The 27070-nt window shown below is 41.5% G+C and overlaps 1 protein-coding gene across 1 annotated transcript in view; it reads right to left on the bottom strand.

The window, feature by feature from the left end:
- Positions 1 to 27070, bottom strand: part of LOC124280125 (multiple epidermal growth factor-like domains protein 6) — a 273391-nt gene that overhangs the window by 194247 nt on the left and 52074 nt on the right. The window contains 1 exon segment of the mRNA XM_046716015.1: positions 19249 to 19355. Within this exon segment, the coding sequence (XP_046571971.1) occupies positions 19249 to 19355 (107 nt within the window).

Below are 27070 nucleotides of genomic sequence, written 5' to 3'. Positions count from 1 at the left end.
TACTTTCTCTTCTTGTCACTTGTCTCTAAGTCACTTGCTCACTTTGATAATGAACTTGACTTACTAGAACAGGGATACACTTTCCTGCCTACTTTAACTTGACTTGACATGGTAACATGCCCTTCATCCTGCCCATGGCAACATACCGCACATGGTAACATACCCATCATACTGCCCATGGTAACATGCCCTTCATCCTGCCCATGGTAACATACCCTTCATCCTGCCCATGGTAACATGTCCTTCATCCTGCCATGGTAACATGCCCCTCATACTGCCCATGGCAACATACCCATCATACCGCCCATGGTAACATGTCCTTCATCCTGCCATTGGTAACATACCCTTCATACTGCCCATGGTAACATGCCCTTCATCCTGCCCATGGTAACATGCCCTTCATACTGCCCATGGTAACATGCCCTTCATACTGCCCATGGTAACATGCCCTTCATCCTGCCCATGGTAACATGCCCTTCATACTGCCCATGGTAACATGCCCTTCATACTGCCCATGGTAACATGCCCTTCATCCTGCCCATGGTAACATGCCCTTCATACTGCCCATGGTAACATGCCCTTCATCCTGCCATGGTAACATGCCCCTCATACTGCCCATGGCAACATACCCATCATACCGCCCATGGTAACATGTCCTTCATCCTGCCATTGGTAACATACCCTTCATACTGCCCATGGTAACATGCCCTTCATACTGCCCATGGTAACATGCCCTTCATCCTGCCCATGGTAACATGCCCTTCATACTGCCCATGGTAACACGCCCTTCATACTGCCCATGGTAACATGCCCTTCATCCTGCCCATGGTAACATGCCCCTCATACTGCCCATAGCAACATACCCATCATACCGCCCATGGTAACATGTCCTTCATCCTGCCATTGGTAACATACCCTTCATACTGCCATTGGTAACATACCCTTCATCATTGTCCCCATGGTAATATGCCCATCATTGTGCCCATGGTAATATGCCCATCAATGTGCCCATGGTAAAATGCCCATCATCCTACCCATCACCACACCCATGGTAACATGCTAAATAACCTGCCCATGGTAACCTGTCCATGGTAACATGCCCATCAATAGGGCCCATTAACGTGCCAAGCTTCAGTCCAGCACTGAGAGACTCGCAGAGAACATATTGCTGTGATTGGACGCCAGCACTGATCAGTGAAGCTATTGAAGTTTTCTTATCAAACCATAACAGTGAGAGAGTTAGTTACAACATAGCTCTTCCCAACTGTTGTATTACATGATAAATAAGACATTCAATTCTGTAAGAAATGAGGCAATATCTCCAGCTATGGCTGTGTATGTCTCTGCATGACTGACTGTAATTGAATCTGTCGTGAGCCCCATAAAGTCACCTGGTGTGACCAGACCTAGCCAGTCCTCTCTGTATCAGTAATTGTGTGCAGCGCCCAGACCAAGCACAGTGACACGACAGCCTCTCTTTCTACTGTAATAAGCTCATCATATTGTCTGCAGGCCATAAACACCTCATCATAAACACGACAGGCAGAAAACCTAACAATTTCTCAACATTTTCAAAATAGTTGGAACAGTTTGTCATACAGACACTGCAGAAAAACCTGTAAGCTCCAAGCAAGTCTACAATACTTTAGTAAGGCTGTATTTCCTTAGGTTCAGGAAGGATGATCATCGCAAGGATAACAATATATGGATGAACAAATTCTTTAATTGCAGTAAGACCAACGTTACTGTGTAGGTTCTAACACCGTTATCAAGCATGTGATCTCGCTCTCACTGCACTTGAAGAAGCTGTTTATCCTATATATTGTTATCCTTCCTTACTGCTCCAACTTCTAAATGCCTCTCAAAGAAGTTAGGATGATATTCTCTGGTGTCTTGTTATATATCTCACAAGACAGTTCAATCACACAAATCTACTCAAAATATGTCATTTGAGACATATAGTATGAATCTATGGAATATAACTGAGCATATTCTGATATAGAACCCTAACTAAGTCAAGGAGTCAAAGAGGTAATGGCTGCTATTGTTCACTAGGTGGCACTGCACCGCATTGTGTTACCGCCAAATTAAACAACTAAGCATTTACTCACTGCTACGTTGAGAGAGTTATGAACGATAACTAATACTTCAAACTAGGATTACAGTGCTGGAAGAATGGAGACCCAACTGTTTACTGCTGACAAAACAGAAACTTCAGAGCGTACCGCTGCAGTTACTTTTTTTAAACAATCTAAAGGTGAGTGGTTTGTTTTTGTAAGTTAGTTGCCGGAGGCCGAGCACTGTGAAGCTGTTCAATTCTCCCAAGAGGAGCTCATCAACTGATGCAGACACAGTCAGGATTCAACCAACTCTCCAGATGAGACAAAAACTGAACAACAAAGTAGCTTCTCTACCGAGCACTTTAACCAAAGCGCCCAGTTATCAAGCAGTGGAACTCTGACAGACCTCCGACACAGGAAGCACAGATGACGACCTGGATGAAGTACACAAATTTAGCGCCAAATTGATGTAAGTTTCTAACACGGGCTAGGTATGTGAGTGAGTGTTCTACAATGTGTAGCACAGCGATACACCAATGTACTGACGACTCAACGATGCACTAACTGTGAGGAGATAACAAGAGTCTGATATAGAAATCACGCTTTAAGAGGAAGATCGGGGGCAGCTGACTGTCTGTGAATGAACACAGGGCGGTTTGGGAGTGAGCTACACTGGATACCCTCCACAGCAGTGTAGGTCTGTCACCAGGGGGAGGTCGTAATTTGTCTAGAAGGTACAATTTGGGGATTCTATTAGGTTAGATAACTCTTTCAACACATTTATCTTCTTTTATCTTTCAAAATGGGCAAAAATTTGGCAACAGAACTACAATCCCTGAATGTTGTTAGTCGTTGTCAGAAACTTGAATACCCAGGTCTTAGATATGTTCTTCATCATCATGGGGCGGTGGGGTAGCCTGGTGGTTAAAGCGTTGCTTGTCACGTCGAAGACCCGGGTTCGATTCCCCACATGGGTACAATGTGTAAAGCCCATTTCTGGTGTCCCGGCCTTGATATTGCTGGAATATTGCTAAAAGTGGCGTAAAACCATACTCACTCACTCACTCTTCATCAACCTTGATATTCCTGGGAAATGTACCACCATTCTGTTATATTAATACCCATAACCCATCAACTACTGGGTTTTCTATTCAGTACAGTTTTATGCTTAAGATTTGTTTTCACGTGAGAGATGTTATGTCCCTTCCCCAGTGAAGATGTTGTAATTGTAGTCCACAGTATTTCTCATGACAGAAAGGAGGTTAAGTGCCCAGGCTAATGGTGGATTGCACATGACATATTCTATTTAAAAATATCCCACTCACATCCTCCGAAAATAGAAAGACCCATTTCTTAGGGCAGAGGGAAAACCAATTCTCAGTTTGGGTCAGGGGAATAGTACTTCCTAGTTAATGCAGGGGAGTAGCACTTCTCTGTAAGGACCACTTGAAAAGTACTTCCATGTAAATACAGGGAAATAATTCTCACACTGAGCCCTTCTCAGGAGAATAGTACTTTTCTGTAAAGGAGAGGGAAATAGCACTTCTCATTTTAAGGTTCTGGGGAATAGCACTTCTCTGTTAGGATCAGGGAAATAGCACTTCTCAGGAGCAGGGGAATATAACTTCTCTGTTAGAGTTAGGGGAATAGTACTTATCAGGAGCAGGGGAATAGTACTTCTCTGTTACAGTCAGGGCTTCTCAGGAGCAGGGGAATAGCATTTCTCTGATAGAGTCAGGGAAATAGTTCTTATCAGGAGCAGGTGAATAGCACTTCTCTGTAAGGGTCAGGTGAATAGCACTTCTCTGTTTTAGAGAGGGGAATAGCACTTCTCTTTAAGGGGCACGAGAATAGCACTTCTCTCAACATCATAACAAACACAATCAACACCTCTTTCCACATCAGTTTTCTGTCTTAAATCATTTACCCACATGCATTCCCCTTCCCTGCATGTACACAACCGCTACCTGTGTGTTGTGTAAATCACCCTTCTCAGAAATACCCTCCAATGTTCCACTCAGCATAAATAGACACATACATAAATATTTCTCATATTGACCGTGGACTAACATATGTCATACCATCAAAGGCCTGCTAGACGCCTGTTTGACACACCTGATGAATGTTTCCCCACAACTACTAATGTATCAAGTGAGCTTTGTTCCCCCACAACTAGTTCTGTTTATCTGTTGTGACCCTGGATTTGCAAGTTGAAGAAGAATGTGAAAACATACACCAGGCAGGTCTGTGGGGCAAATACCAACACCTACAGCCCATTGCTAAATACAGTTAATTCATACACTGACATCTCAGATATATAACTGCTATCATCAGTTATCACAATAACTAAATTAGTACTAATTAACCGGAATTTCTGTATAGTTACAAAACAATCTTAATTGCCCTATGAACGTTCTTGTATAAAGAGAGAAATCGATGTCAGCCCTTTCACCAGTAGATCAAACAAACTGGAGGTACGCTCTCTGGTGAACTTTAATGTGATACTGATGTTAATGGCTGGAGAGTTATAGCCTTGTGAAACATTCCCTGGCTGATGAGGATTGTGTTGATGATGGTTTCACTTCCATACTGTTTGCCCGTACAGTGACTGGAGCCTGGGAACTCTTCATGGAGAGTTGTAGAGATACACTAATGTAAGTGAGTCTTGTGATGCTGAGCTGTACTGATGCATCAAGACTAGCCTTGCTCTTAGTCTGTCGTACAGACCCTGAAGCAAATATATCCAAGAAAGCCCACGCAAGTCTAGAAAATGTGGCAAGTCAAGATTTCCTCAGCTTCTGAAAATGAAGAAAGTCTCAGGGCTCCTTTTCATTATATTATATTTTTACTATGAACTTTTTTCAGTAAAATATGTTCATTTCAGAGACTAGTTGTTAGTCTACCTTGCTCTAAGCCTGTACTGAATGCTGAGCCCATGGATGTATATATTCTATCCATTAAAGAGGCAAGTCTATATAAGCGTACAGTACTGCCTTGTGAAATACAGCATTTTATCGACTGTTTAAGGACCCCAGCCTGTTATTTATCATTTTTTAGAAATTGTCATTTAAACTATTAATTTTTACCTTAGACACTTTGTACCAAGTCTATATCAAGACGAGCAGCTCTTGTTATGTAGGGCTGTATCGATGCATCACAATTAGAAGCTCGTCATGTAGACCTGTATTGATACATCAAGACAAGTAGCCCTTGTTATGTATGGCTGTATTGATGCATCAAGACAAGCAGCCCTTGTTATGTATAGCTGTATTGATGCATCAAGACAAGCAGCCCTTAGTTATGTATAGCTGTATTGATGCATCAAGACAAGCAGCCCTTGTTATGTATAGCTGTATTGATGCATCAAGACAAGCAGCCTTTGTTATGTATAGCATGTGATCTTAAGCTGTATTGATGCATCAAGACAAGCAGCCCTTGTTATGTGAAGCTGTATTGATGCATCAAGACAAGCAGCCTTTGTCATGTGAAGCTGTATTGATGCATCAAGACAAGCAGCCCTTGTTATGTGAAGCTGTATTGATGCATCAAGACAAGTGACCCTTGAAACAAAATATGAGATAATACAGAAAATGTGGTGAAGAATTACCTACACCACTACTGTTTTCAGCACTACTCCAGGACATCAAGTTTTGAAGCAAAAAGTGGATGAACATTTGTTAACATCAGGCAATGCTTCTCTGTAAAAATAATTATCGCTTGTATTGCCATAACATATTTAAAGAGGGGCGTGTGTATGTGTAATCAGTGATAGTAGGCTGTCAATAGTTTAGTTGGTCAACACGAAACTGGGTCAGTCTTATCATGTACTTGGTCATGCATGTATTTGGTCATGCTTGTACTTGGTCATGCTTGTAGTCAGAATATTCAATTAGTCTTTTAATAACTCCTTTCTGCCTTTAAATACATTAAAAATAAACATTTTAATAAAGATCTCTAACTGATCTCTAACTGATCTCTCTGTGTGAAATGATAAGACTTTGGAATCACATATTACCGGCATTCCAATCTCATTAAAATCAGATCATAGTTTTGCTGAATTAAACAAGGAACTGAGGATGTCCCATTACAGGTCACGTCATAACAACCTTTCATCCAGCCAGTCATTGCTTTCAAGTTCAATAGAGTGACAGTAGCGAATTTGTTCACATGTTATATGCCTTAGCGCTGGATATTCCGAATGACAACTAATTCTGTCAAAACTATCATCTATCTCTTGTGTTCTTTGAATAAACATTGACACTGAAGAGAATTTGAATAGACCATGTAATGTACTGTCAGTCAATCTCAGCTTCATAGTGGACACTCCAGGTTATTCTTCAGTTCAGTTGTCAACTTTGTGTATAGAAAGCTGTTTAAAAAGAATATTTAAAGCATAGACTGTTATGAGAGTCGAAACTAGTGCTGTGAAAGCTGCCTTCTGGGTGACTAATTACTGACTTCTTGTGAGTCATTTCACTCCCTGAACAAGGTCTGTCTTACATCACCTGTAATAAGATGTCCTGATTTCAATGAGATTGACCAGCATTCTGAATCTGGCAGTTGAAAGACATGACTATCTCAGTTGGTAATATAGTTATCTCCCTGTATGCAAGGTCAAGAGCTCTGTTAGAGTCCAAGAATTATCTCCCTTTATCTGGTCAGTGCTGGGTCAGAGAGTACAAGTAATCATATGTGGTTGGCAGCCGTTATTTGATGACAGATGCTGATATTACCAAGATTGTACACCCTCAGTAGTGTTCTGTCTTACATTACAACTGTCTTACATTACAACTGTCTTACACAATACTCAGGCATTACCTGCACACCTCAAAGTATACTGACAGTCACACAGCCCTGAATATTGATGTAGTAAAAGCAATTATTACATCATCTTCCAAAAGACTTCTTTCACTTTTCCACCAGAAACAGCAATCAAAATAACTGATATGATGCTCTTTTTACTTGAACAATTACCATCAAATGGCAAAGTCTGACATGTCTTTTTTTGAGGCTGTGAAATATTACATCTGTCTGTATGTACACACCATGCCCAAGTAAAAACCTCATGTGGAGGAAACAGGCAATCTCTGTGTCACTGATTTATTAACACAATATGTCACAATTTTCACTCACACCATTAATGCAAATTAAAAAGATATGAAAATATCAGATTCTGCATTTATTGATAATAATTTTCAGTGGTTTTCCAAAGAGATAAGCATTTGACATACTTTCAGTGATATGATATTTCAGTCCCGAGACCGAATGTTTCAATATCCTCATCAACCCAAGCATTTCCAGCCTGCTGCTCCAGACTCTCGTCTCATAAAACCGAGGCATCAAAATATCCAAAACAATTCTGACAATTCAGCAAGTCTGTGCTTCTTCGAAATAAACATTTTCTGTGATCCTTCACATATTAAAAGAAATAATAACTTTGTTTGCCATTTTCATTTCAAAGACAATACAGTGTCCTCCATGAGAACAGAAGGACATGTTTTTGACAGTGACAACAGCTTGGAATCTCAAGTTTACAGCTGCGTCATTGTGCAAGTGTTCAACACGCAAGGTTGTCAGCGGACATCAGTTGACTGGAGAATGGTCCCTTTCTTTATGATTTCCTCCTAAAATTAGGCAACCTTTTTGTTTTCTTTGTTACAGACTGACAAGCCCCTCCTTTACTGGGCCCATCAGTAATTATCGGATCAGCTTCATGTTGCCTTCCTTAAAACTACAAATAACTATAGAAATTGTTCAACAGCAGACAGATTCTCCATGATGTGAGAAGGGAGTACAGTGACTGCTTGTGTTGGGATGTGTTGGCAGAGAGAAGGTATGCAGTTACTGGAGAACCTCCTCCGCCCCAGGTCTGTCATCACACCAGGGGGAAAAGATAATCATGTTGTCCTCACAACTACCCTCAGTTGAGTGAGATACTAATAGTCACACGACCACCTCAGACTAAATGGGATACATCTGTGTCTTACCGTGATTATCTTTTGTTCTATTACAGATAATGAATGTAGTGATTTATAGGATAAAGTTCTCAAGAATGTAAAAAGAATTTTGTTTAGAACAAAATATTCTGAAAACATGATGTAAGTGGGTTCTACTACTCAAGGATTAACAGTTAAGAGGTCCTAAGAACAGTCATATCGCTGCAAAAATCAAAGCACAAGTGAATAAAACATTTGCATTTGTTTTGACATAAAGAGCCGAAAATATGTTGATTCCATTGAAAAATCTTAAATACTATTTGTATGACAACAACTTCAAGCAGTCTGTTTAGTTAATCAGGGGAGTTCGCCCTGAAGTACTCGGAATATCCAGGGATTTACGGGACATGAATTCCTGCGTCCTATACACATAAAAATCGACAATGGACGCAATGAAATTTATTAGTGCGTCCACAGGGATGCAGAAAAAATCCAAATACTTTTTGGAAAACGTTTGATCAAGTAATAATAAGTTATCACAGAGTCTGCTACTAGCCGGGTTATGGTATCATTTGCAATTTAATAACTGTAATAATATGATGATAATGATACACAATACAATAACAGTAAGTTAATTACAATAATATTACAGCATAGTATTGATAAAAATATTTAAGTGTCTGGGACCCCCATTTTGTAGTCCATATGAGTATGAGTCCCAGGGACCCTCAAATCAAGGTAAATCCCTGATATCCCTATAAACATTGACCAGTGTATGTCAGTGAATAAGTAACTGTTTGCAAATATGCACATAGGATTACTTATGTAATGCTTCTGTTCGAATGTGTGGCATGTAGTGACTGATGCGGTAGAACTTGTCTCTTCAACCTAGAAAGATGATGGAATGCACATCCCTGGCAAGAACATGAAGTTTTGAAACTTTATCGTTTAAAATGTCCCAGAAGAGCGATAAAAATAGTAACCTTATCATTCTCAGATCTGTGAGTTTCTAAGCAGCGAAATACACATCCCACAAGACCTTGCTGTCTTGGGTTCCACCATTCCATCTCTTCTTTAGCTCCCACAATCCACTCTAGTTAGGAAGGTTTACTTTGCAATCGGCGGAATCTTAGTCCAGGAATGTCATGTATTCAAACATTGTCCTCTCCCACAATCTGAACAGGATTAAGTATGTTTGTAATTTCAGTTTTTGTTCCAATGATTATTCATCTTTTTCTTGTTTGATAAACATCACCCTGTAGCAATGTCTACACACTACTGAGAGCATAGAAAATATTACTGATGTTTATCTTAATGAACTCTGTCATAGTCGTGATCAGTCTTGAAAAACCAATGTCATCATAATTTTGAACTGGTAAAGCCTTTAAGTGCGACCCAATTGTTACAGATATTTCAAACATATCTGCTCAGATCATCTGTCATTCCTTAAAGAGCAAACATAGCAAACTAGAGTAACATTGGTGAATGCTGAAAAGGGAAGGCAAAATAAGTGGTTTTGATGACAAGCATCGGTTGACAAGCATCATCAGTTGTCAGCAAGCATCATCAGTTGACACAAGGTCTGCAGTTCATTACTCTCAGCTTATCCCAATACTGTGTTGACAGGAAACCAGCATCTGGTGACTTCAGACACAGACAGCCTCCTGAGATCAGTAATGCCAACATTGTCTGCAGCAACTTGCAACATTTTATTTCTCGCTTGGTTGTTGTTGTTGTTGTTGTGTGTGTGTGTGTGTGTGGAGTGGTTTGCAACATCACCAGTCATTTGTGGAGACAACAGTGGTTTGCTGAAGGTGGTGTTGTAGGGATGTTGGTGGGTGCCGATGGTGGTGGTTGTTCAAGGGATTGTGGTGGGTGTTGATGATGGTGGTTGTTGTAGATGTAGTGTTGATGGTGATGGTTGTTCAAGGGATTGTGGTGTTGATGAAGGTGGTTGTTGTAGATGTAGTGGTGATGGTGATGGGTGTTGATGGTGATGGTTGTTGATGGTGATGGTTGTTGAAGGGATGGTGGTGGGTGTTGAAGGGATGGTGGTGGGTGTTGAAGGTGGTGTTGTAGATGTAGTCGTGGAGGGTGTTGATGGTGGTCGTTGTAAGAAATGGTGCTAAACACAGTACAATACACCTTGAAGGGACAGTGGATGGTGTCGATGAGGGTGGTTGTTATTCGGATACCTGAGACTTTCGTGTCCCTACTTCAGTTGCTCTGAGCCCTAAGACTGATCTCTCCCTAAAATTCCTGAGTCTGGAACTCTGTGGGACAAGAGACTTTTGACACATACAGAATGATTATGAAAATGATCTAGTGATCTCTAGAATCACTTTGTCAGAGTCAAACATTCCAACACTGTACAACAATCAGTTATTCTTTTGTTTCAAACGTCTCTGAAAGTGACCATTTAATCTCCTTTTGAATGTCTCTTGTGCTTCAACAACAAGCTGGCCTTGACTCACTCCATTTCCAAGACACATATATCTACCATCTCCCCTCTATTACCTAGTTGGCTGACATACAGCACTGTTGCATTCCGCACACTCTCACTTGATTATCCCCTTAAGATAAACACAAGCTTCTTGGGTGAGTGTGATAATGTATGTGTGTTCTGTATGTAATAAACGCACATTGTTCTAATATAACTGTTGTATGTATTATATATGTAGTGTACGTACACCTAACTATATGCTATGGATAACATAGATAACATCATAATATATTTATATCAGAGTTTACTATTTCTTCACTGGCTGGCCTAAGCATCATCTATTGAAGTGAAATTTATCAGACGTGGGGTTAATCTGGGATTTGAACCCATAGCAGCGGATCCATATGGAGCTTAGTCAGATAACCCAGGATCACAGGACACAACCAAAGGGTGAGTGGAGACTCCCTGCACAGGAACATTAACACCTTTAATACCCTAAATACCTCAATCTCAGATCCCTACACCTGTCGTAATGAGTTAATGACCTCTATCAAATCCACAGTCTAACTCCTGTACTGATATGAACTGGGAGTACAGTTCAGGGGAAGTGGGGCCAGCTGGCTGGTCTGGTCAAAGGCTACCTGTTTGCACTTGACCACTAAATCCAGGTGATAAACATCCAATTAACACCAGTACAGGTAAATACAGGTAACAGAAGCACTACACTTGTGTCCGGTACATTAGGGAAACATATTGTGGGTGTTTATCACACTAGCCCAGCTCTTCTAAGGGGATAATACCTCAATATATCACACCTGACCTCATGTCCAGCCCGCCCAGGTGAACTGAGAGTTTAGCCTTTGATGTGTGACAATGGACTTGGGACTACCTGGGCGTACCTGTAGACAATGGTGGACATGAGCAACTCTGTTGCTGTGGGTATTAGGAGGCTCTCACCTCAGCAAACAATCCTAACGGACGGATACATCCTGACAACGGACACATCCAGGTGTATTACAGGTGTGAAGGACTTCTGGAGTACCAGCTTTCCAGCAGTCAATAGGAATATGACTGTCTGAGTGAGTGAATGAGTGAGTGAGTGAGTGAGTGAGTTGGGTTCAACACAGCTTTAAACAGTGTTCTGGTTATACCATAATGTGTCAGCTCAAAGAGAAAAACTCTTTAACATTTTACACTTGAGTAAATTCATAGATTTAGAGTCTTGTAGAATTTTAATATATTTATACTTGGGGAATACAAATATATTTATTTTTGTAGTTTTTTTTAAAAAAGTAGGAGGAGACAGAAATAGTTACAGTTGTTTTGTCATATATATTTTCTAAAATGAAAAAGAAATTATATGTCAGTATTAAATATTGCTTAATTTGCAAAAAATCAAACATTGAAATAAATTTACAAAAATCCAAACAAAAGTCATTTTCAAATAAAACATTTTCAACAAAATTAAGAGTTAATTTTATAACATTTTAGAAAACTGAACTTGATAGTATCAAAGTGACATGTTTTAGCTGTAAAGATATAATCTTTTAACAAACAGTAGATGCTTTATGCTGTAAACTGCTACATGTGAAACCTGTTTTAATCATTTAATGGAATCTATATTTACAATACTAGATCTGGGGTACAGATTACACAGTAAAATGACTCATTACCAAATACATTAAAACTCAGTTTGCTCTCTAATAGTTTGACTCTTTGCCCATGCACAGATGGAACTTGTAGCCTCACTTGGAGGTAAGACAGTCCACATCTACTTACATGGGCCCTGTCTTGCCTCATGGAGAGTAGAACTTGCAACCTTAACCAGCGGTAAAATAGACTACATCACAGGGATTGTGATTGGTCTCTTAAATATGTAGCAACTCCTCTTGAAATATACAGTGTGTGTAAACATAAATATTCCTTGAAATGAATTGACTTTTGAAATAGAGTGACTCTGATTGGTCCCTTGAAATATAGTGCAGTGTGTGAAATGTATGCTGGTCCTGTGGTCCCTGGCTAGTAAAAGTTCATCAGGACCACTAAATGTTTGCAGTGGTACTTGTGGCAGGTGAATTTTGTATTGATAGTTAAGTAAATCTACGAATGTTATTTTGGACCAGTGAAGTATAGACAGGACCACTAATTATTGTCCACTCACTGGTCCTGTGGTCTAGTGGGGAAGTCTGAAAGGTTTCTTACCCTGTAGTGACTCTGACTGTTCTAAATACAGTGACTTTGATTGGTCTATTGAATTAATATAAATCTGCCTGGACCCATGAATACACAATGGCGGATCCAGGGGGAGGGGACTTTCGACCCCCCCTTTTGAAAATGACTTAAGACCACATTGAAAAAAAAAAATTGCGTTGGCGGAGCCAAGCCCGCCCCCCCTTCAAAATTCCTTGATCCGCCCATGATGCACAATGACTCTGATTGGTCCCTCAATATATAGTGACTGCTTTTTAAAAATATACAGATACTCTGGTTGATTCTTTAACATGTAGTTACTCAGATTGGTCCCTTGACATGCAGAGACTGATCAGTCCTTGAAACATGGAGTAAGGACTCTAGCACGTCGACAAGGTAAAAACCTTTACGGGCATGGATGACAAGGTCAGTGATCAGGCCAGCATCCCTGTTGACACAAACGATTGTACCTGGATTTGTGAGCCAGACTCTATGAATAAAAAGTGCAAGTACAGACTGTTTTCAGATCATGTTGTCAGATCTGCTCCGTGTTAGTTAGTGTTGTTTCATCACAAATGATACTAATTTGAAACATGTAAGAATTTGTTTTTGTCGTTAATTGACATGTTAATCACGGTGTCTACACAGTATGTTTTGATACGGGCTGCTGGCCATATGTTGCGTATTCCTGACTCTGTTACAGATTATGCAGCTGTGTTGTCAATTCCTCGGTAGATGTGGAGAAGGAATGTGTCGAACGTTAAATATCCTTCTGGCAGTGTCTCAAATAAATATCGAAGCTCATTATAAAGGTATAGTGTGTAATAACAGGCATATGTCCATTAACTGCTGCATCGTGGTCGTCACAGCACGTTTGAGGCAATTAGCTAACGAGGGACTTAATTACTATCGTCTGTTGAGAGACACAACGATGACTAGTTTACGTGCTAATAACTTAACAATTTAGGTAAATATATGTCCTCTTTGACTCCTTGGGTGGGGTTTGAGTGAGTGAGTGGGTGGGTGGATGAGTGAGTGAGTGGGTGAGTGAGTGAGTGAGTGAGTGGGTTGGCGTTGACTGTCGAGAGAGATAAGGGATAATATCAAGAAAGGTCTTGTGGTACCTATGCAATGAGTCAAACACATTCCCTCTGGAAGGGTGTAGAGGTTCGGCTGAAGAACATTTTAATTATATCATGCCGTGTGGGTGTAATGTTGGAGCAAGGTCCACTTTGCCATCAAACAACTTCTAGATATGTTCACAACTTGTTCTAAACCTAGTTCAAAGTGTGGTTCTGACTGGGGACTGAATCTGGGATCTGAATATCTAATCTGTATCCTTTCTCATCAAAGAGACACAACTTTATTCAGAATAAGAACACCAACCACAAGTCAGAAAAGTAGTGGCACACTGAGACGAACGATTAATTACTGGCAAAATATTTGAGCTAAAGCAAACGGTGCTACACAAATACAGATTCAGCAAAACACTGTCAGTAAGAAGAAAGTACACTCTTGAAAACTGGATTTGACCAAAGTAATACAAGTATAATGAGAAGACGACTTGACTGACCTGTTGTCAGATACTCATTGATTTCATTCATCTAATATCATAAAACACACCTTTAATAATAAGAGGTTATCACATGACAGTTTTCCTTTCGCCAGTCATATCAGCTGAGTCTACCATATCAGCCCCAGGGGCCTTTATCATATACCACATCAAGGGACGTAACTCTAAAATAGACTGGGTTCCGTCTATTGAAGTTTCGAGCGCTTGCATGTATTCATTCCGTACCAGTTTAGTAGCTGGGCAATACACCTGGTATGGATTTGCGGCCCAAGGGATGCATTTTCGGCCTGGACGGACAATGCTGACCGTCAGTATTGCACTTGCAAAATGGTCCCTATTATTCATAGGTATATGGTAATACTGTATATCACCTTTCCTTGTTTGTTACATTTCTAGCCAACATCAAACATGGGTGAACACTTGCTTTTGACAGTAAGTTTATTAACATCTTCACATCAGACAAGTGCGAAGAATTAAGCCATTCACTTGACAGCAATTGTGAATACATATCCTGTATAGACCCATGAATATCCAGGTTAGAATTGGTCTTCAGCAAACCATGCTTGCCGTAAGAGGCAACTAACAGGATCGGGTGGTCAAGCTCGCTGACTTGGTTGACTCAAGTCATTGTATCCCAATTGCGTAGATCTAAGTTCATGCTGTTGATGACTAGATCATCTGCTTCCATATAGCTGTAATATTGCTGAGTCCAGCGCTAAACACCAACCAACCATACGCTGTGTAAGAAGTACAACAATGTTGCTGTGGTTATATTGCTGTAAGTTAACATGTAGACATACACTGTGATAACTGGCCTGATGATGCATGCCACTGATGTCGATGACTAACAACATGCCACATGTTCGATTAGACCATTAGCCTCACAGAAAATATTATTTAGAATCCACAACATTCCACCATCATATCAAAGCAAAATGTCATTTTTGATTGGCAGCAGCCAATATTAGTTTTTTGCCTGCTGAGAAAATAGATAGATCCACACAATTAACAGCAGAGGCTGTGATAATGGGTTGACAACGATACAGTACTTCCCTTATATTAGAAACAGATCTGCACCTACATTCTCTGTCTGTGATGTTACCACCATACATACAAGGCCCATATGTTACCATCTTCCTTGTATAGAAGGCCCATATGTTACCCTTTTCCTTGTATATAAGGCACATATGATACAATCTTCATCGCATTCAAGTCTCATATGACATACCATCTTCCTTGCATACAAGGCCCAAAAGTTATCATCTTCCTTACATACAAGCCCCATATGTTACCATCTTCTTTACATACAAGGCCCATATGTTACCATCTTCTTTATATACAAGGCCCATATGATAGAAACTTTCTTACATACAAGCCCCATATGTTACCATCTTCCTTACATACAAGCCCAATATGTTACCATCTTCTCTACATACAAGCCCCGTATGTTACCATCTTCCCTACATACAAGCCCCATATGTTACCATCTTCCTTACATACAAGGCCCAAATGTTATCATCTTTACATAAAGGCAGACAGGTTACCAACAGGCCATGTATCAGGTACATGCAATATTCTTCACAACTTAAATTTGTGTGGTTGAGATAAGTGTGGTAACCAATTTCAGGAAACAAAACAACAGTAGTTTCTGGGTGAATACTCTCGTATATAAGAGTTTCCAGCTCATAAAGCGTTGGAAGACAATACACAGACTGTTCTGGTGTGGGTGTTAATAAGCACCCAGCAGACTTGCAGGGAGGAATGCCCACAATCTTAAAACACAGAAGACAGACTAGCCATAAACCATAATCAGCTGTCTAACATGAACAAGCCAACAAGGAGATGGTGTTCTTGTTCTAATTCTGCATCGTTCCTCTTGCTGCTTCCAAGACTACTGTTTCTTCCTCTCAAAGACATGGGCATACCATGCCACCTTGTATTCAGGCTGATTGCTAAATGGGGAGACTGTAAGTAGACTTTTGTTCCACTTTTAAAGTCAAAATCAAAATCACTCCAGAAACGTATGAGCTTCCCATGAGGAATCAAAGTCTGGTGTTTGTTACCATCAATAAATGGTACCCTTTAATGAAAATATAACTTGCCCACAAACCCTAACTAGTTTTGCAGTTATCCTGTAGAGCAGCAGAATATCAGGAATCTTAGGGGGTTATGCTACTTCGGTAGGTGTATACTCTAGGCTGATTTCTACAACCACCATCTATCCAATGACCCACTTATTGAACTGAACCACTATGGACAAACTTTGTATTGCTCTGAGTTGGCCCCCATCACAGTGTAGTGAGTGTACATTTATTGATGTAATCCTGCAGCCAACTGTGAAAACAAACCAAGTCCTTCTCCATGACCACTGGACTATAGAGCTTTTCAATGACCACTGGCCTATAGTCCTTCTCAATGACCACTGGCCTATTGCCAGATCAGTAATATGCTGTAAAACAGCCTTGAAATACCTGGCTACCAAGAGACATGACTTCTTAAAACACATCCATCAGACACCTTTTACCTGTGTTGTAGTTAGAGATAAAAGGGCTCTATTGGACATTCTCGTGATTCAGCACATGCCAAAGCGACGGTCCAGCCAGTCTGTGCCAGATGGAGATGGTAGCAGCAACACTGAGATGGTGTCGGCACCATGGAATGTTGCAGAAAGCCAGCAGTGGAAGAACACAATGTAGAAAATACTTGTGTTCTGGTTTTGTGTGTTTATGCATGGGCTGCTCCTGACAGTTGCTAATGAAGATTGTTGTAGGTATGTCGACATCTGTGTATATGACACTTATATACACATTTCAGTCTCAAGTCAGACAGTGTATCTGGCACCAGACTTACAGGAGCCAACTTTGTATCACAAAGAAAACCGTCAGTGCCAATGTCCTGTAAAACCTTGGACAGGTAATATGAGTATCACAAAGAAGACAAACCTATTGGTGCCTGCCTATGTCTTCTCTAGTCTTTGACAGTCAATAAGAGTTTCATACAAAAGATACACAAAATACCAAACCATCAGCGCGCCAAAGTCTTGTACAAGCTTGGACAGTCTATAAGATTGTCAAACAAGACAAAAACATCAGGGCCTATGTCTTCTTCAGCCATTGACAGTCACTACTATCATATCTCACAGAAGGCAGTAGGGGTGTTAACTGATCCGAATATAAAAGTTTGGTGCCAAATTGATGAAAATACTCCATACAGCCACCCAGAACCATGCTCTGGATTTAGTGGTTAATGCTTGTGTAGGTTGTGTTGGTTTTCCAAGGCTGTTCTTGCAGGTGACTCATGAAATAACAAAACACCTTAGGTCAGTTCAACCTTCAGAGAAATTGCAATATTCTGGACCAGCATCAACTACTGGTTGTAAAACTGACAACTTCATCATCGTTTTTCCTTCTGTTCCTGACAAATATGTTAACATGACAGTGAAGGCATGCTGTAATTTTAGTCTCCAGGATTGCCATGCTGGTTATGATAAACATGCTGGAGGTTGATGTTCCAGGGCTGATCCTGGTTTAGGGTGCGTAGTTTTTGTGACTGAAAGACAGGGATTAAAGCATGTGTACCATAGAACACATTCGCAGAATACATGGTATCACTGACACAGCTGTGAGAGCAAGCTACTGTACATGATGACGGGACACTTCAGTTGTAGCTGTAGGGGGTAGATTAGTCCAGGATGGGGACTCAGGGAGGGGAAGAATGGTAGACTAAGGGTAGGGCAAGAAATGTCAGAGGGTTCTGGGGAGGGTGATGGTTAATGGAGGGTGGTGGGGGTTAGTTTGGATTGATGGTAGGGACAGGGCTCCAGATAGCTTTTGGGTGTGTGGGTGTACTTACACCTCATATTGCAAGTGGAGCCGACTGAGAATTTTGAAGGAGTACTGACATGTTTTGTGTGAGCGAATTGGTGATGTGGTTTGTTATTATAATATTAAACAACTTTTCAGCTATAAAACTTTATATATGTTAGACGTACAAAGGTATTTATTTGCCTACATGATACGCATGAAATCTCATATCATATTGTACTTCATTGATTTTTAGGCGTACATTACGCCCCTTATCTGTAGCCCTGTAGGGAGTGATGAAGGATTGAGGAGGCAGTGTGGGAACTGATGATGTTCGGGAAGTGATGGGATGTGTAGCTAAGTGTTTGGTGGGTGACAAGGGCTGAGGTTTTCAAGTGGCGCATTCAAGGCTGGGGAAAGATGAGGCAATGGAATTGTTGTGATGATGGGGTAAGCGAAGGGGACGGGGATCATGGGTAGCAGCGTCAGCATTCAAGGAAAGGATGGAATGGTAGGAGTTAAAGAATGGGTGGGGTTGAGGGACACATCTGTGGTTGATGAGGATGGGGTCATTGGTAGCAGGGGATACAAGGTTAGGATGGAATGGTAGGATTTAGAGTGGGTGTGGTTGAGGTACACATCTGTAGTTGATGTGGATCATGTAAGACTGCAGATGATGTGTTTTAGTTAGATATGTGGAACATGATGACAATGGTGGCATCACAGGCGTATCTGAATGTAACACATCTCAGTCTAATGCTCCCCATTACCCACTGTCACAGTCCCCACCGAACAACACTTACATTCATCAGCCTAGGCTGGCACTCTGGTACCATTACAGGCTGTCACTTCACACGATATCATCTCAACAAGTATCTGGTTCCTCCGAGTGAGTGAGTGAATGAGTATCCATGACATACTACTTTGGCCATGTCCCCATCACAACACAGCCTAGTTGTTGAATGAGTGAGTGAGTAGCGACACATTTACCTTCACGGACTTCACAGGTGTATTTGTCAACATGCAAACCATACATGGAATCAAACCCAGTCTTGTACTGACAAGGGACTACCAGTCGGCTGCTTCAGACCAGAATCCTATATGCAGTAAATCAATATAAACATACCTGTGTATGTATTTGTAGAGACTGAATCGCCTGGTCATGAGACAACCACAATCTGCATCAGTGAGAAACAGGTCACTGATCCCTAGCAACTGTTGAGTAGTATGTATAATGACTTACTGTACATGCAGCCTTCGTTAGCGAGCTGTTGCCATCCGTGACAACACCGGAACTTGGTGCGGTGCTGGGGCTGGAGCCGCTCCTTGTATGTGGTGTAGTAGTGAGTCCTGCAACAACAATCATATATTTCATTAACAACCATATACTTCATTAACAACCATATACTTCAATATACTTCATTAACCATATACTTCAATATGCTTCATTAACAACCATATACTTCAATATGCTTCATTAACAACCATATACTTCAATAACAGCCATATACTTCACTATACTTCATTAACAACCATATACTTCACTATACTTCATTAACAACCATATACTTCATATATACTTCACTATACTTCATTAACAACCATATACTTCAATATACTTCATTAACAACCATATACTTCAATATGCTTCATTAACAACCATATACTTCAATAACAGCCATATACTTCACTATACTTCATTAACAACCATATACTTCACTATACTTCATTAACAACCATATACTTCACTATACTTCATTAACAACCATATACTTCAATATACTTCATTAACAACCATATACTTCAATATACTTCATTAACAACCATATACTTCAATATACTTCATTAACAACCATATACTTGAATATGCTTCAACATCAACCATATACTTCAATATCCTTTACTAACAACCATATACTTCAAGAACTATATACTTTATTTACAACCATATACTTAAAATATGCTTCAACATCAACCATATACTTCAATGTACTACATTAACAACTACATACTTCAATATGTTTCTTTTAACCATATTCATCAGTAGGCTTTATTAACAACCATATTCTTCAATACGTTTCATGATCAACCATAAACTTCAATATACTTCAACAACCATATGATTCAATATGTCCCATTCACATCCATATACTTAACTACAATTACATACTTAATTAACAAGTCTTAAGTATATGCTTCAATAAATGAAACTTTCAATCCTTATGTTTATGGCAAAAATAACCAACAGTTGCAATTGTTTCAGTTGCATGTCTTTGGGCTATGGTTTTGCTTGTCAAACACATCTCCCCTTAAGACTGAACTTTGATGCTTGGCGTTGAGTTACACCATTCTGACAAATGCCAAATAGCTTTCAATTGTGTTGTAGTAGGGTCACAGAATTGCTCCCAAACCTTCACCTACTTCATATCTTCCACCCAGTATATGACACATACACATATATACCCCATCTGAAACTGGAACTGGAAACCAATGAGGGCAAAAACTTGTCAAACACTGACACAACTATGTGGCCCAGTGACAGAGAAGATGCGGTTGAAGCTCGTGACACATGCAACACTGATGTGCACATGGTTTACCCTGTGGGGAACTGAGACATCACAATCCTCTACAGTCCTACATCCTATACACAGCTGCATATGTTTTCGTTTCCAAGAAGAATGTGCGTTCTTGAAACTAGGTGTATATGCTATTGACTGTGTCAACATGTGCATTATGTCTTCAAATGTTGGAACTTATAGATGGAATATTATGTTCAGAATTTCTACCAACATGTGTTTTGTCCTGCAGCATCATGCAGAGCTCAGTTTACATACAGTCTGCAGGATCAACACAAGGCTTGTCTTGTTCATTGTCTGCAGGATCAACACAAGGCTTGTCTTGTTCATTGTCTGCAGGATCAACACAAGGCTTGTCTTGTTCATTGTCTGCAGGATCAACACAAGGCTTGTCTTGTTCATTGTCTGCAGGATCTACACAAGGCTAGTCTTGTTCATTGTCTGCAGGATCAACACAAGGCTAGTCTTGTTCATTGTCCGCAGGATCAACACAAGGCTTGTCTTGTTCATGATCTGAAGGATCAACACCATGGTGGTGGTATTCATAGTCTGCGGGATCAACAAAAGGCTAGTCTTGTTCATGATCTGAAGGATCCACACACTGGTAGTGGTGTTCATAGTCTGCGGGATCAACACAAGGCTAGTCTTGTTCATGATCTGAAGGATCCACACCATGGTGGTGGTGTTCATAGTCTGTTGGATCTACACAAGGCTTGTCTTGTTCATTGTCTGCAGGATCTACACAAGGCTAGTCTTGTTCATTGTCTGCAGGATCAACACAAGGCTAGTCTTGTTCATGATCTGAAGGATCCACACCATGGTGGTGGTGTTCATAGTCTGTTGGATCTACACAAGGCTTGTCTTGTTCATGATCTGAAGGATCCACACCATGGTGGTGGTGTTCATAGTCTGTTGGATCTACACAAGGCTTGTCTTGTTCAACACAAGGCTTGTCTTGTTCATGATCTGAAGGATCCACACCATGGTGGTGTTCATAGTCTGTTGGATCACAAGGCTGTTCATAGTCTGTTGGATCTACAAAAGGCTTGTCTTGTTCATGATCTGAAGGATCCACACCATGGTGGTGGTATTCATAGTCTGCGAGATTAACAAAAGGCTTGTCTTGTTCATGATCTGAAGGATCCACACACTGGTGGTGGTGTTCATAGTCTGCGGGATCAACAAAAGGCTAGTCTGGTTCATAATCTGAAGGATCCACACCATGGTAGTGGTGTTCATAGTCTGCAAGATCAACACAAGGCTTGTCTTGTTCATGATCTGAAGGATCCACACGATGGTGGTGGTGTTCATAGTCTGTTGGATCCACACACAGAGCCAGTGTTGTTCATAGGCTGCAGGACCATCCATTTGATTATTGCAAGGAAGACTGAATATTCACAATCATATAGTTGGCCAATTTAGTAGTGTATTGTCACTAGCGTAATGACCATATGTAGCCAATATATCTCCACTTGATGCATATGTTTATGCATTTGTTATTGTATGAGAGTTGATTATAGGAGAAGGCACTGGCTGGCTGGTTGTGCTTAGGTAGCCCAATTCGCTCATCATGCCAAGAGCCGAGGTTCAATTAGGTACAAGGTGTGGGGCCCCAGACAGCATTCGGACATTGGCCCAACCTTGGCAATGTTAGCAAAACCATTGCCAAAGTTGAGCCAAAGTCTGTATGCTATCTGGGGCCCATCTCTTGAGCCCCAGTTGTGATATTGCTGGTATATACTGCGTGAGGTGTTGTAAATCCCTCCTCACTCACTCCAGACTATCTCAATGCCTCCTGGTAAATCCATAGGTTTCTTTACCAAGTACAGAGACAAGTCCATTCTCCCACATGTAGTTACTTCCAGGCTGAACTTAACATACAGAAAAGTCCTGGATAGTTTCATTTAAGAATGCTGTGCAAAGCTGCTTGTCAAATTATTTGTGTTTCAAACGCCTGTACTTCCTGCCATGCAGTGTGACAAGCCAACACTTCATCCACAAGGCTAACCCACCCCACTTCAGGTTGTTAAAGACAGGCATAGGCGGATCTAGAGGGGGTGTGTGCAGGGGTGCGCCCCCCCCCTCCCTTTTGTGCTGAAAGTTTGTTAAATGACTATTGAAACTCGGGTGAAAATGAAGTGTGCAGCCCTCCTTTTCTCAATAGTGTGCACACCCCACCCCCCACCCCCCTTTCTCAAAAAGCTGTATCCGCCCGACAGGGTAGCTCCTTCAAGATATTTTTGCTTTGAGTACAGATATAAATGCATGTACACAAATAGAAAATATTTGTATTCAGTTCGTAGCATATGTGTGGGTCAATAAAAATACGTTAGCTGCATATTATTCCTGAGATATATACATATTTTGTTCACATCATTCAAATTTGAAAATATGCCAGATCTGCCTGGGTTTGGTGATGCGGTTATTTGTTGGTAGGAGATAGACGCATTCCCCCTTGACTGTGTGTACGCAAGTCATGAACACAGCGTTACATTCTTCTCTAACACAGAACAGACGACATGTACAACGCTGGATCACAAATAGAGCAGATCTCCATACGTACACGGCGATTACCGTAGATGATGTTGTATGGTGCCGTCGACACACACTTTGTTGTCACTTTCCGAGTTCCCGACCCAGTACGTCCCCGTGATGTCGTACACACAACAACGGGGTCCATATCACACATGTCGGCGTCAGGTCGCCCCTGGTACTGAACCCTTTTTCGCACCTCAGCCAGATCTACGTGGCGATTGCACATACCTAACATTTAACCTGTCCAGAATTCCATGTTATTGTCTGCTAATGCAGGCGAGGCAGACTTGACGCCAAGTGTGTTGACTGGGCAACTGTCTAACTGTCAAACCGATAATATCTCCCTCAGGCTGGAGCTGAGAGGGATCGCTACACGGATCGTGATGTGTCAAGCTTGTTCAAAATATATATTGCGTGTTCAGTCAGCAGTACGTCAATATCATCTAAACACTAAAGCGTGAATGAAAGATTTTGGCTTAATGCCGCTTTGAACGGTATTGCTTCCACAGTTCTATCGCGACGTGTCAGTCAGGTCGATGTTGAAGGACAGACTAAATTAAGGGTTGAGAGTCTATGAAGTTTACCAGTTTACCCACTTGCAGGGTTTGAGTGTTACAAAACTAGCAAACGTAATCAGGCAGGATATTGGATTCAAACCCATGATGAAGGGTTTCTGACTGATCAACAGATGGAGAGAGACGCTACGGACGGACCACGGAACTAACCCGCCAAGCACCTTGCCATGTACTTTAGGAGGTGGTTGGGTGAGTTTTGTTGGACATCTTTTGTGGCAATATTCCAGCAGTATCACGTAGGGTCACCAGAAAATGGGCTTCGCACATTTGCACGAAGAAGTGTACGTGATTTCAAGTTTTAGTAGGACAAAAAGCAGCTAAGTGAGTGAATGAGTGAGTTAATAAACCCATTAAAGTTGAAAAGGAGCCCCAGTGAGTTGAGAGATTCAGAACCTGGGGAAATCTAGACTTGCTTTATTTAGCGCTTTAGCATTGTGGGGGAGGATCAGGCAGTGGGGAAAATAACGTGGTTCGGGGACTGTAAAACATCATTATTATCTCGGCAATTTATGTTTAAAGAAAGCCCTAAAGACGAAGGCGCAGACATTTACACTTTAGGTGAAACCCACAAGCAGGATTAATGGCGCTGGCAGTCCAGTGATCACAGGGTGTTTCTGGCTGTCGAACCCACGAGGTCTTCAGCTCGGTCAGTAGTACAGCGTCATCATGGAAGTCAGCTCACCTCATACGGGTAGACCCGTGCTGATGCTATGAGCATTGACCAAGGCCAACCTCCTCACTAACAATGCAAGAAGCATTAGCTGTTATTGGATGGACTTGTTGTTTCAAACTGAGTTCGTACCCCAAGAGACTAGAACACAGACAGTAATTCATTACCGCCCGTTCTTGATGTGAACAAAATTCGAATTCAGGGACAACAGAGGTAATCTAACATGACCGTGTGATTAAAACATTTATATGAAAGGATTGCCAGGAATCATAATTAAATAAAAAAACAAAAAAAAAAACAAACAAACCAAAAACACATGATTGATGCAATGTATCACCAGCCAGGAACCAGATTGTTATCAGGGTGTCACTGCAGCTCGTGATACATCTGACATTTGGCATCCTCTCCATCCTCCCCTCCCGCCCATTCTTATTCTCCCTTCCCGCCTCTATCCTGGACGGTCCTGAAGCTCCAACTCCATGCCGGTCCGGTCTGTCGATGATGGAGTTACGGCACAGTGAGATCCAGTGCAGTGCTTATCTCCCACAACGAGAACACACTGACCTCAAATGTCCTGCGTGACCTGTAAGATGACCACAGCTTTCTGTGACCGAGCTAAGGTGAACTGGTGAGGCTGAATGGGCCAGTTGGTAAGGTGTTCGCCGGTCACATCGTAGTTCGATTATACCCGGATGCGTTCCACAAATGCAATGCGGCTGGGGCATCGAACTATACCCCTTCACTGGGCCAGATCTGGGTCAGTTTGATTAAGCGCTTTTATTCTACTATAAGCACAAGAGTGTTTCACTTTATTCCCTGGTTTCAAAATTCTTCTACAGTGGGGACAGCGTTGGAATGTAGTCGCCGGAGGGGGCTGTTGCAGACTTCTGGTTTTCAGTCTCGCCGTTTAAAGGGCCCTCGAGATTTGTCAAGTTAGGTCAAGCCCTCCGTGACCCGATCTGATACAGCTATAGAAGTCGACACGATCTCGCCGACTTGGGGTTTAGGTTGTACAATATTTGCAATACATACCGCTTGTATCTCACGGAATATGCAACACGATAGCGTGCAATGTTTATATAATAAGCTGATATCAAGCATGCACCCTGCTCACGCAACTAAACTCTACATCATGTAATCTGCCCAACAATTCCACTCGCTGGCTTATAACGACGGTCTCTGAAGCATCACACTGGCTTGCGAATCTTTCAGCATAAAACGTCCCCTGTGTTACAATGACAGACGCTGAATACGGGACACTAAACACGGGTATCACATTGTATCTATATCTGTGGTGACAAAGATTTAACCCCTGACCGAAGGTCGTTGCACACGTTAAGAAGAACCCTCTTGCGCTGATAGACGAGATGGATAATGTAGACTGGGTTATATAATGGCGCATGCACACACATCAGAGCTGACGTGAAAACCCAGTCACGTCGGGTTTCAGTCAGCAGGCGCTGGGTTTGATGCGAGCGTAAGATTGGACTCGGTTACAGAACAAGGAGTTTACAGAGATGGGAGTTGACACCAGGACCCAGTCACGTCGGGGCTCCGTCTAGTGATGCTGGTTTGTTTTTGAAACACAGGCACTGTTGACAGGGTAATTGTAGATATGCCTGATGTTGAAAGAGCCGCTAATTTGAAAAACGAAATAACAACCATATTGGTTTCGAATTTAATTCTGTTCGCCGATATCCACAGGAAGTAAAGCTGTTTTATATACACAGGGTTTGCACAGACACGAAACACCTGAAGTGCTCGAACTTCTTTGATGTTAAGACTTTTAAGTGTTTGAATGCGTCTGCACATTAACAATGTACCTACTAGCTGACCTAACCTGCTCGGCGACGGTGTTAGAATCTGCAGAATATCCATCTGGAGTGGTAACGAAAATTTCATCACACATGCCATTTTGTCAGTTTAAGAATTTTAAATGCCAGTGATTTGTTTATATAGAGCAACAAGTAAGATTATGCCCCAAACATGGCGTTGAGTCTGTACCTACATGCCGCCCTAACTAGTTAGGCAGCCATCAAACATGGCGTTAGGTCTTAACAACTGTATAATCAGATAAGTGCATGTTATGGCTCGCGTGGCTTGACCGGCCTGTAATCCTCCAGGGGGTAACACGAACCGCTATCTCACCTGTCAGTCTTCATTACCTGAGATGACCACTTAACGGTGGTAATGGACGCTGGCCTGTAGCCCATGCATAGACTAGGCTCCTGTCTAATAGCGCGTACCTGGTTGGACCAGTCACATCATCGGGCGACTGAGGGAAACGCATAGGAAAGGCGGTTTTCAGCTGCAGTCGGAGTTACTAGTATGCACTTTGGAGTACTTTTCGATTTGAAGCGTATTCAAGTATCGCACTTTGGGAATTGGTTGATGCTCCAGGTGGATGTCTTCACATGAATAAGACAAGTCTGTCTGAGAGTCCACAACTATTTATTCAGTCTCTAGCCCCCTTTGCATCTGGTCAGTGATTTGTCACTTTCACTTGAGGACCCTCAGACGGTCTTGTCGTGTCCAGGAAGAGACATCCACATGGAGCAACAACCTCTCTAGCTGCGGTACAAGTAAGACCTGTATTCGACATATGGGCTTGAGCAATGAGGCCTTCTACTGGTGTTGTGATGAGATATGGCAACAACGGCATATGAATATTGAACCCACGTCTCGATAGGCGTGCCGAGTGAACGCTTT

This window comes from Haliotis rubra, unplaced genomic scaffold (assembly GCF_003918875.1).
Source record: "Haliotis rubra isolate DU_JTF1 unplaced genomic scaffold, ASM391887v1 Scf260, whole genome shotgun sequence".
In the NCBI taxonomy this organism is placed as follows: Eukaryota; Metazoa; Mollusca; class Gastropoda; order Lepetellida; family Haliotidae; genus Haliotis; species Haliotis rubra.
This window is presented reverse-complemented; position numbering and strand designations above follow the sequence as displayed.